Source organism: Prionailurus viverrinus, chromosome A2 (genome assembly GCF_022837055.1).
Source record: "Prionailurus viverrinus isolate Anna chromosome A2, UM_Priviv_1.0, whole genome shotgun sequence".
In the NCBI taxonomy this organism is placed as follows: domain Eukaryota; kingdom Metazoa; phylum Chordata; class Mammalia; order Carnivora; family Felidae; genus Prionailurus; species Prionailurus viverrinus.
Window position 1 is genome coordinate 140,643,409 of NC_062562.1, and position 12,722 is coordinate 140,656,130.

Consider the following 12,722-nt stretch of genomic DNA (forward strand, 5'->3'; position numbering starts at 1 on the left):
CCCCCACCTTTCTCCACATTCTTGCCAACACCTGATGTTTCCTCTGCTGTTAATTTTATAGCCATTCTGACAGGGGTGAGAAATCAAACTCCATCATGGGTTTGATTTCTATTTCCCTGATAAGTGATGATGAGCATCTTTTCATCTGTCTTTAGGCAATCTGGATATTTTCTTTGTAAAAGTGTCTGTTCATGTCTTCTGTCCATTTCTTAACTGGGTTGTTTTTTGGGTCCTCAGTTTAATAAGTTCTTTATAGATTTTGGACACTAACCCTCTATCAGATGTGTCGTTTGCAAGTATCTTCACCCATTCTGTAGACTGCCTTTTAGTGGTGTATTGTTTCCTTCGCTGTACAGAAGCTTTTTATCTTGATGAAGTCCCAATAATTCATGTTTGCCTTTGTTTCCCTCGCCTTCGGTGACAGGTCTAGTAAGAAGTTGCTGCAGCTGAGATCAAAGAGGATGCTGCCTATGTTCTCCTTTAGGATTTTATGGTTTCCTGTCTCATATTTAGGTCTTTCATCCATTTTGAATTTATTTTTGTGCATAATGTAAGAAAGTGGTCCAGTTTCACTCTTCTGAATGTCGTTGTCCCCTTGCAATTGTACTAACAACAGGATACCTAGGAATAAACTAACCAAAGAGGTCAAAGACCTGTACCCTGAAAACTAAAACACCTGTGAAAGAAACTGAAGAGGATACAAAGAAATGGAAGGGCATTCAATGCTCATGAACTATCTATACTACCCAAAGCAACCTACACATTTAATGCAATTCCTATCCAAATACCAACAGCATTTTTCACAGAGCTAGAACAAGCCTAAAATTTGTACGAGACCACAGAAGACCCCAAATGACCAAAGCAATCCTGAAAAAGAAAAAAAGTGGATTTCATGCTATATTACAAAATTGTAGTCATCAAGACAGTATGGTACTGGCACAAAAATACACCTATAGATCAAAGGAACAGAATGGAAAACAAACAATATCACTTGAAACATGAACAGTCTAAACACATCCATTGAAAGACAATGTCTGACTGGATTAAAAGAGAAAAAGCCAAGAGGCAATTTTATGCTGTCTACAAAAAAACCCCACTTTAAGCATAAGGAATCAGATTGGTTAGCAGTAAACAGAGAAAGACCACCAGGCTAACTCTAATCAAAAGAAAGCTGGAGTAGTCCTATTAGTTTAAGGCAAAGCAGACTTCAAAATAAGAAAATTATCAGAAATAGAGGGATTTTTATATAATTATAAAGGAATTACTTACATAAAAAGATACAACACTGTTATCATTTAAAAAAATAAACTGATAGGTTCACAGAAATTTTATGACCCTCTAACACCAGTATAAATTCCAATGCATTTGTAATAATTCATTTTAGAGGTCTATCTGCTCTATTAGACTTCAACATATGGAGATATGGAGAATACTTTCTTTTGCTCAGCTTGGTTTCTCCCACACCTAACTCAATAAATATCTACCAAATATGTGATTATGGATTTCATTAAGTCACGCTCATCAATTTAACTGTACAAGTGGGCTACTGTTTCATTAAAAATACAAAGATCTTTTAAAACAGATTTTGGTTTTACTGTCATCCTCCACTATTATCAAATAACCATCCGGTTTGATAACAGTGAAAAACAATTATGAATGCATAAATTGTTCATAGTTAAGATGCTACATTGCTTTACTATTAACTGTCAATTTATTCATTTGAATTGATCCACAAGTTCATAATGCAAATGATACACACAGAACACAGAAACTGAGATTTGTGAAAAGATGAAAAATGTGAATGTATGATTATAGCAGTACAACTCTTCATGAATGCACGAATTTCAAAATGCTGAATTTTGTCAATGTGAATTGTATTTTAAAGCATAGTTAAATAATTTATACCACTAAAACAAACGAAATGCACATATGAAATGACTACATTATTAGACAAATCACAGGGTTTAAACCAAATCAAAGATGAAAGGTGCGGTATATATTTTATTCCATTTTTCCTATGTATGGTTACAAACAACATCTGAAGAGAAAAAATACTTTTAATTTGGTCATCTCTTAATTACATAGTTCAGCAATATCTTCATTTCTATCTGGATGGGTTAAAGAAAAAAGTTTGAAATTTCAATTACTTCCATAAAACTCAAAAGACCAGCATATCTTTATGAAAAAATTATTTTGCACTCAGGAATACCTGTTTATTTTAAATCTCCCAACTTCTTCAGATAACAGATTATTTTCACTTTTGTACTTGGGGCATGCCCTATATATACCCAATAGGTGAAAATCTGATGTCCTCAAATAGGATGCATGGGAACAACTACTCACGGGATAAAAGGTTCTCCATCAAATGCATCTTTCAAAGTTTCTTTCAAATACCACTACTCAATTTACTAAAATTCATTTCCACTCAACTCTTCAGCCAACTGATTATAAAACATACATTTTCACAGGTTTTTAAACATTTGATGTGCCTTCTGAGACGGGGCAATAGGAAATATGGACCACTTACCTGACATGCATTATAAAGGAGTTGGTGTTCTAGTTTTTTAATACCCAGAATCTGCTGGAACATCTCATAGAGTTGTTCCTTGCTCAGAATCAGTTCAGACACAGCACTTAGGGCCATTCTGTTGGGCTGTTTGCACAAGTCCTCTTCACCTCTGTAAATGGCATCATATTTGGCTATCCATGAACTGAGCACTGTCTCTTTGCTCAAGCCATCAATTTCTGGCAGACTCCGCACACGTTTTTCTATGTTTTTCTTAAACACCTCTCTGAAGTCATTAGCAGAACATCCTCCACTCTGAACCATTCTTGCCACTCGGTCACTCTTCAGAAAAACCTAGAAGACACAAAAAAACAAACCAAAAAACCATTTACAACTGGGCAAAAACACTTGCTTTTAGCCATCTATTCAGAATGAGGACAAATATTCTACAATGATTAAAAATGTTTTCTAGCACATGGTAACTAATAACATAATGGAGGACCCAAATCTTCTAAAATGACGAAACATTTACAAGAGGCAGTAATGAATGGTGAGAAATCTATAACATGAGCCAACCCGAACTACATGCACCTCTACCGGAAGGCCCTAGGCATCTCTGCAACTGAATTTTTTCAGAGTTAAGTAGGTAACTGGAGACATCAACTCAGCGTTTTTATCTGTACTTAAGGGTTTAGGCTAGGTTTTTAGCGGGGAGAGGAGTTCCAATTATTTGAGTCAGGATCTTAAGTCCAATAGTGTGGTAAGTCTAGTATCCAAATCAATACTTAGCATGTATAACTGTTAAACAAAACTGCCCCACAGCTGGGGGTTAGGGTATAACCTTCCACAACCCTGACTTGACTAGTCCACCAACTTCTCCCACATGTCTCATAGCTGGTAAAAATGCATGACAGAAAAGCAAATTCTCTAAGAAGCATCTAGCAGTCTGCTAATACCAGGTTAAGAAATAAAATACAAAGACAATGAGGGGGAAGGGGAGAGTGGGGGAGAGTGGGAGAGAGAGGGAGAGAGAGAAAAGGAGAGGAATGTTCATGAAACAGGAAGAAATGGATAATAAGGTCTTACTGTGCAACAACTCACACTTGGCCTTAAGCATCTCCTTTCTTCTAAGTTACAGACCCCAAAATGAGCAAATATCAGTCAAGATTCAAATACTGATTTTCTCGTCAATAGTCCTAAGAATCCACTATGAATCAGATAAGACTGATTTTATTCCTTCTTTTCCTATAATGACAAATTCTTCCCAAAGAGCATGTAGGATTATTCAGTGCAGTCCCAAGAGTTTCATCTGTGAAGCTTATGAAACAAAAATCCCTGTTAACTTTTACCCAAAGAACTGGCACCCCAAGTTATGAGCCCACTACTTAGACTAGACTCTAGTCTAGTCTCTTGTCTAGTCAGGCTCTTGTCTGTCTGCATGTCAGTAAGCAGGACACACATTCCATATAAACTGACCTCACTAGTTCCATTGACTGTCACCTAACTCCAAACCTTTCTCCAACATTTTTCTCCTTTTAAAGTCATTCACACAAAATATGTATTCCTATCTTTGCTCACTGGCCAGAAGATTCCTGATTCTTCAAACATTTTGGTCCACTAATGTACTGAAATAGGGGTTGTAAACTCTGTATTAAGCAAACATTTAAGACCTACACACAACGCTTCCTCTTTACCAGCTGTGGCTCAGTTATTACATAAAATACTCTTATTTTCTAGGTTTCTAAGCTGCAACTAATTCTTAAGTGACAGATGTAACAATAATGCCTTTATTTTACGCAGATCAATGAAAATGAAGACATTTAATGAGGTACCTTGTCCAAGAATACCATTAACAACTTCGATACACATGGGAGTGCCTTCATCTCCTTTCTAATCATCTAACTGCACAACTCTCACTAGGCACTAGAATTCAAGATAAATTACATTTATGTATTTTTTCTAACTCCTGTGATACAGGTATATTGTTAAATGGGGACATAGATAAGCTCAGTGGTCAGTCAATTTATTGCTTTTCTGTGCTACCCTTCCAGTACCCTGCCTGTGTCAGCTAGCACCACTTTACAGGGTGTTGGAGGGACACTGGAGGAAGAGGGCTCTTCCTTCTGGTTCTCTTCTCATACCTGGAGGCATGTGGTACCAACCCCTGGACAGCTTCTCCCCAGGCCTGAGTGTGACTTCCCAGTGCACCACCCCCACTGGCAGATTTCCAGTGAGTTCTGCTGTGCAGCACCTCAGAAGGCAGACCCCCTCCCACCCCTGAGTCCCACTAGTGTGGTGCTTCAGTGAAATGTCTCTGCCATGCAGTAGGACATGCCCCATCATCTCCAACAAGGACCGGATCCCAGCCTTTGAGAGGCAGGGAGTGGAACCCTTCCCAGATTTGTTCCTTCCCCAGGTGCTGTGCCCCATATTTTTCAGCTTTCCTTACCCATGGTAACCAATCTCTCATTGATTTAATTGTCCCTGCTCAATTGTGCGCTGTCTCCAGACTGCACCCTGATCTAGAAATACTGAAATGCTGTAAGTAACATTATTTCTATGGGAGATTATTTGGAGTTGAGACAAACAACTTTTAAAAATTTGGTAGCTGTGTGTATAGCTGGAAACAGCAAGATATTTTTAATGTGCAAAATAAATACCTTAGGACTGGCTTCAGAAGAGCTTTTAATTACTTGGTATTTGATACTTTAAGTTGGCAGGCATTTTATGTTTTCTCAACTTCTCCTGCCTAACACAGTGCTAAATTCTACCAAGGAACACGACAATGTTTTTGAAGCAAGGATAATAAGGAGTCTCTGGAGTCTTAACTACCCTATAAAACCATAGGTGAAGCCATACTAACTCAGTCAAAATACGTGTTATTCATACATATTTACTAGATAACCACCTGTGAGGCATTTTGCTAAATACTGAGGGGACACAAGAGTGAATGGGCCAGAGACCCTGCCCTCAAAGCTCACACAACCAGAGAGAGACAGGATAAATAATCAAATAAAAGCAAGAACTGCAGCCTATGCAAGGGGGCAGGAGGTAGGGGGGAGAAAAGGAAAGGAACTCCATTGTCTGGGGACAAGGTTGAGGACAAAGGCGGCACAAAACAAAGACAGGAACCTGTAATTTGACCTGTGGGTTAAAGGAGAAAAGGGAGAATAAAATACATTTCAGGAAAACAAAAGAAATGAAAGCATAAAGGCATAAGACACCATGGTCTTCTGAGGGTAACGTCAGAATTTTCATACTGCAGAAGCATTAAATAAATGTAAGGGTAAGGGGAGCCAAAGTTGTGCCAAGCAGACCAACAGAGACCAGATGGCAAAATGCACTGTGCGCCAAGCAAGGGATCTGGGCTCTGAGGACAGAGAGCCAATGATGGCCGGGCAACCCAGGTATTGAAATGTTGACAAGCAGGAGTTACGCTAACAACTGGTAGCAGCATCAAAGACATGACGATGGAACAGAACAGAGATCAGGTAATCAGTTACCATACAAGTACAGTAGACCAGGTGAAAACAGGAAGGGCTTGATCTAGGGCAAAGGTCATTAACTAGAGAACTAGGGAGAGGCAAGGAGTTTAAAGACAGAATTAACATGTGTTACGAATTATAGAATTTGGAAAGGCAGGAAAAGTTCTAGAGGGTGCCTGGATTCCATTAACCAAAAATAAAGAGTGAAAGAATACAGATGGAACAACATGTGTGTGTGTGTGTGTGTGTGTGTGTGTGTGTGTGTGTGTGTGTGTGTGTGTAGTGTTTGTATATGGCGGTGGTGTCAGGAGGGGTCATGGATTATTTTAGTTTTGGCAGAAGTCAGCTTTGAAGACAAAGTAAACTAAAAACAAAAAGTGAAACTCTTATGTGGATCCTGAGAAACTTAACAGGAACCCATGGGGGAGGGGAAAGAAAAAAAAAAAGAGGTTAGAGTGGGAGAGAGCCAAAGCATAAGAGACTGTTAAAAACTGAGAACAAACTGAGGGTTGATGGGGGGTGGGAGGGAGGGGTGGGTGGGTGATGGGTATCGAGGAGGGCACCTGTTGGGATGAGCACTGGGTGTTGTATGGAAACCAATTTGTCAATAAATTTCATAAAAAAAATAAATAAAAGTGAAAATCATACAAAAAAAATAAAAACAAAAAGTGAAGAAAAAACTCTTAAATACCTACATTTAAACAGTTGGGAAAAGAACTGGATCCAAGAAAGGGGGCAGCGTCAGAGAAGGAAAAGGCAAGATATGATCTATTTGCTATCCAGAGGGGAGATCATCTCAAGAGAAAAAGAATTAAATGCCACAAGAGAAGGTAACTAAATTTAGACTAGATTTTTTAATTAAGAAGAGTCTTTATCACCAGAGGTCACCTTTGACAGAGAAGAGTTCGTGGGGTGGAAGAGAGAGGGAGCCAATGTGTAGGAGAGAAAGGGGGGACAAGTTGTAAAACTTAGGACAGCAAATATAAACTCTCCTTTTAGGAAGCATGAATAAAAAGGGAAACGAGAAAAGAGGGAGAAGCTGGACTGGGAAATTGCAGTTAGGCAATGAGGGAGACAAGTCAGTAAAGAGGCAGTTTAGGGTATGGATGACAGAAAATAATGATGGTCTGTCACTTCTGAGATCTGTTGACAGAAGACCATGGCATACTGTCCCTCTCTCCCAACATTTGCGCTGGGGAAGCAAGCTGCTAGGAGGCAAAGAAAGGAGGCCCTCAGTGAACTAGGTCACCAAGAACCACACAAGTGTTCTGGACAGCAAATTCTTTAGTCCCAATTGAGCCATGAGATAATGGCTGTCTCAGCCGACAGCTGGATTGCAACTTCACGAGAGACCCCAGACAGAAACATCAGCTAAGCTACACCCTGATTCCTTACACTGGGGTATTGTGAAATGATATGTGCACATTTATCACTTTAAGCTGCTAAATTTTAAGATTATTTGTTAGACAGCAAATATACCCACATGGGTTACTATATTAACTTCATTTGGGTCTCCGTTATATCACTTTCTGAGAAGAACTGCCCCCTCGGCCCCCTTTTAATTTGTCATTCTCACTTTCTTCTTAGTACATAGACACTTGGTTTTGTTTGCTGGTGAATCCAGGGCCTGATACAGAGCCTGTCCTATAATAGGAGCTCAATAAAGATTTGTTGAAAAAAGTACTATCTACGGACATTGAACACTCTAAAGCTAAAGAAGAGGATTACATAGGTATCCAGCTCACAGATTTCCTGAGATATGGATGTCTGTGTGAGAGGAGCCATGAAATGAATAAACACTAAAAAGCTGAAAGATTTGTGGTCTAGTGGAAAGGAATGCATTCCAGAAGGCAAGAGAGATTTTGCATGAGGAAGGAAAAGCCGTGATCTGAAAGCAGGGGGAAGGGACAGCCCTCCCCTGATCCCAGGCATATGGAAAGGAAGACCTACCATGATACCATGGCTGCTTTTCCCTTCTGTGTCCTCCTCTGGGATCCCATGCTGACCAGTATCAGTTAGGTCTGGGGTAGTCCACTTTGCACATGCTCCCAATTCTGACACCATCACAAAACGGGATCCACCAAACTCTTCAAATATCACTCAAGCTTCGGACATAGCTAATACCAACCAAAAGCTCTCCTTACACATGAAGTCTAGGGTGCCAGTGGGACAAGTCTCAAACAGAATGCATAACTTTCCCTATTGTTTGCTCTATCTGCTTCAGTGAACATTAGATACCTACTTCCTGCCTTGAGACCTGGAAAGCATTCTCAAAACCTCCATCTCTTCCATGTTTATTTCCCTACAACTTGTCACTAAACCCTGCTGATCCCACCCCCTAAATTCCTCTCAAATCCTTCTTTTCCTCTTCCTGTGCCCACAAAAGTTGTTTATGCACCTCACTCTGTCTCAACTAGCTAAAAGCAAGTTCTTTTTGTTTTTTTTTTTGAAAGCACACAAGTGAGCACAAGTGGGGGAGGAGCAGAAGGAGGAGAATCCCAAGCAGACCCCACATTCAGTCCAGAGTCCAACACAAGGCTCCATCTCACAACCGTGAGATTATGACCTGACCTGAAATCAAGAGTCAGACGCTTCCCTGAGCCACCCAGGCACCCCAGAGTGCCTGGAACTGGCTTTCCTACCTCCGTTTTCCTGAAAGCCACCCAAATGATTCTCATTTTCTCAACTTATTCCCTTCACTGGCATCAAACTAGTATTTTTTTTAATTCTGTTATTTCAATCCTCCTCCAGCTTACAAATTCTTCACTGGCTCCAAACTACCACTCTGGCTTCATTACAAGGCATATTCTCTGTCTGTCTCTTGCTCACTCGCTCAGTCTCCATGCTCCAGTCCCACTGGTCTCTCCAAAACTTCACACTGTCCATCTGACCATCATCTAATTATCTCTTGGTAATGCTTCAGATCCCCCCTCCATTAACCCTTTTTTTAATATGAAATTTATTGTCAAATTGGTTTCCATACAACACCCAGTGCTCATCCCAACAGATGCCCTCCTCAATGCCCATCACCCACCCTTCCCTCCCTCCCATTCCCCATCAGCCCTCAGTATATTCCCAGATTTTAAGAGTCTCTTATGGTTTGGCTCCCTCCCTCTTTTTTCCCCCTTCCCCTCCCCCATGGTCTTCTGTTCAGTTTCTCAGGATCCACATAAGAGTGAAAACATATGGTATCTGTCCTTCTCTGTATGGCTTATTTCACTTAGCATAACACTCTCCAGTTCCATCCATGTTGCTGCAAATAGCAAGATTTCATTCTTTCTCATTGCCACGTAGTATTCCATTGTGTGTATAAACCACAATTTCTTTATCCATTCATCAGTGGATGGACATTTAGGCTCTTTCCATAATTTGGCTATTGTTGAAAGTGCTGCTATAAACATTGGGGTACAAGTGCCCCTATGCATCAGCACTCCTCGATCCCTTGGGTAAATTCCTAGCAGTGCTATTGCTGGGTCATAGGGTAGATCTATTTTTAATTTTTTGAGGAACCTCCACACTGTTTTCCAGGATGGCTTCACCAGTCTGCATTCCCAACAACAGTGCAAGAGGGTTCCTGTTTCTCCACATCCTCGCCAGCATCTATAGTCTCCTGATTTGTTCATTTTAGCCACTCTGACTGGCATGAGGTGATATCTGAGTGTGGTTTTGATTTGTATTTCCCTGATGAGGAGCGACGTTGAGCATCTTTTCATGTGCCTGTTGGCCATCTGTATGCCTTCTTTAGAGAAGTGTCTATTCATGTTTGCTGCCCATTTCTTCACTTGATTATTTGTTTTTTGGGTGTGGAGTTTGGTGAGTTCTTTATAGATTTTGGATACTAGCCCTTTGTCTGATATGTCATTTGCAAATATCTTTTCCCATTCCATTGGTTGCCTTTTAGTTCTGTTGATTGTTTCCTTTGCAGTGCAGAAGCTTTTAACTTCGTGAGGTCCCAATAGTTCACTTTTGCTTTTAATTCCCTTGCTTTTGGAGATGTGTCAAGTAAGAAGTTGCTGTGGCTGAGGTCAGAGAGGCTTTTTCCTGCTTTCTCCTCTAGGGTCTTGATGGGTTTCCTGTCCATGAAAGACCCCGAATAGCCAAAGTAATATTGAAGACGACAACCAAAGCGTGAGGCACCACAATCCCAGACTTTAGCCTCTACTACAAAGCTGTAATCATCAAGAAAGCAGGATATTGGCACAATTAACCCTTCCTTACTGATTCCTTCCCCAATCGCCTTGAATCAGCCCAATCTGGCGGTGTTTGCATGTAATCCTAGCACCTTTTTCCTTTACAGTACTTAGCACTTTGTCACTGTGACAATTCAGGGAAGGTTATATTGTCATCTTATTCTTTAACTCAGTAAATAGTAAGTTCCAAAGCCAAAGATGGTGTCGTTCAGTACTGTATCTGTAGCACCTGCCACCAGGCCAAGTACAGAGCATGCACTTAGAAAATATCCATGAAATGAATAAATGACGATGGTTTGGATGATTATTTCCCCATCCATGCACTTGCATAACTTAAATAACCACTAAGGTTTAGTAATTTTCAATTATATGCTTAACTTAAAATATGGAGCTTGTCCACATGAATGGGACAGAAAAACATCTTTGTTTAAAATGTTTAAAACACTGTTTAGGGGCACCTGTTAAGCATCCGACTTCAGCTCAGGTCATGATCGCACAGCTTGTGAGTTCGAGCCCCGTGTTGGGCTCTGTGCTGACAGCTTGGAGCCTGGAGCTTGCTTCGAATTCTGTGCCTCCCTCTCTCTCTCTTTGCCCCAACTCACTTGCATTCTGTCTCTGTCTCTCTCAAAAATAAACATTAAAAAAAAAAAACTTTAAAAACACTGTTTAAAAACAATGTCTAGGGGCACCTGGGTGGCTCAGTCAGCTGAGCATCTGACTTTTGACTCTGGCTCAGGTCATGATCTCACAGTTCATGAATTTGAGCCCTGTGTTGGGCTCCAGGCTGACAGTAGAGCCTGCCTGGGATTCTCACTCTCCACCCCCTGCCCTGTTGGCGTGTGCATGCATTCTCTCAAAATAAACTTTAGGGGCACATGGGTGGCTCAGTCAGTTAAGTGTCTGACTTTGGCTCAGGTCATGATCTCACAGTTCACGAGTTTGAGCCCTGTGCTGACAGCTCTCTGAGCCTGGAGCCCACTTCAAATTCTGTGTCTCCCTTTCTCTCTGCCCCACCCCTGCTCACACAGGTGCTTGTGCGCACGCGCTATCTCAAAAAAAAAAAAAAAATTAAAAAGTCTGAATGACAATCTACTGTAATCACAGATAGTTTTTAAAGATTTTTCAGATGTTATAAATTATGGAACAATGATGGATTTAGTCCCATTAGATATAAACTATCTTAATCTTCTAACCTTTCACAGTAACAATTGTCAAGTTAAAGGCAGGTAAAGGGTGGCCACATGAAGAGGCTGGTTCTAGGAACTGGCCTCCAAGCCTTGGGTGCACACATGCCAGCTTTCTGGTCAGAGCCCCAGGATCCTCCATAAAATTATGCCTGGGGTACATTGAATAGTGTGTCATTATTGGTGCTAAAGCAGTGATGGGAACTTGGTATATCAGCAAACCCACTGATGAGCAGATATTCTGTCTCCCTAGAGCTCTTTACATATTATCTTCTTTTGTCCCCACAATCATCCTCCCTGGGCCTTTATTATCTTTCTCTTTTACAGATTAAGTGTTCTAGACTGTGAAGTTAAGTGACTGGCCTAAGGCCACATATTGAGAGAAGAGACCACTGGAATCCAAAAGCAACATTCCTTTACTTACTCTTCTCACTTCCCCACTCCTATCAAGGGTTCACCCCTGATAGGCATATATATTCTGATGGGTGCTGGTCCACACTATGGGAATTACCAATCAGTGACCTTTATGTGAAAATGCCACTGAACGCACCCTACCAATTCAGTGTGGGAGTCAGGTACCTCATATCAAACCAGAACATACCGTGTAGTCACGTCTTCTCCACATTTTAACAAGTTATACCACGTATGGGGGCCCACTGAGCACCACCAACAGCCACCCTTTCCATTCAGCTGCTCAGTTTATATACCAAAGAAGTCACTGAATACCTTCATGTCATGGAGAATAACAACTGAAATGTGATGACTACAATAGTAAGCTCTATCTGCAAAAGGTAAGTCTGCTCAGCTGTCCAAATAAAACTTCAAATACACTTTTCCACAGAAGCACTTATTGTTCAGCCATTGCTTTTGATCTGATCCATGCATCGCTTCTCTGATTCAGAAGGATCGTATAATGACAAGAAAAACATTATGTGCGTGCCAAATCACTGTGGCTATCTATGAGATGGTTCCTGGGAAAGCTGCCAGCAGGTGTCCAGCCAGGAAAAACATGGAGAAAGTACAAGAGCCCCACTTATAAGAGACGCCCTTTTCTCCTTAATGGCAACTACTTCTACTTCCCATAATGGAGGCTGTGCACAGAGAAACGGTGACTGTTTTTAAAACCTATTTTTCAGATGTTATCAATTCATGTAGCTTAACAGTGATGAATTTCATCCCACTGTGTATCAATTTCTAGTTTTCCAGTATCAACGCCAGCATCTATCAGGTCACTTCACATGCCCAGAGCCAGTCAATAGGATCCCTACTGGCTGTACTGTGCCAGTCACTTCATCCATCTGGGTATCTCACAAGCTTCCTTTACAGTCTTCTCTTCTACCTGTCGGAAGAATGCATT

The 12,722-nt window shown here is 40.8% G+C and overlaps 1 protein-coding gene across 8 annotated transcripts in view; it reads right to left on the reverse strand.

Annotated features, from left to right (window-relative positions):
* Window positions 1–12,722, reverse strand: part of CADPS2 (calcium dependent secretion activator 2) — a 540,052-nt gene that overhangs the window by 345,345 nt on the left and 181,985 nt on the right. For all 8 annotated transcript variants that reach the window (XM_047839630.1, XM_047839625.1, XM_047839616.1 and 5 more), the window contains exon 3: window positions 2,528–2,860. In XM_047839630.1, the coding sequence (XP_047695586.1) occupies window positions 2,528–2,860 (333 nt within the window). The remainder of the gene's footprint in view (window positions 1–2,527; window positions 2,861–12,722) is intronic.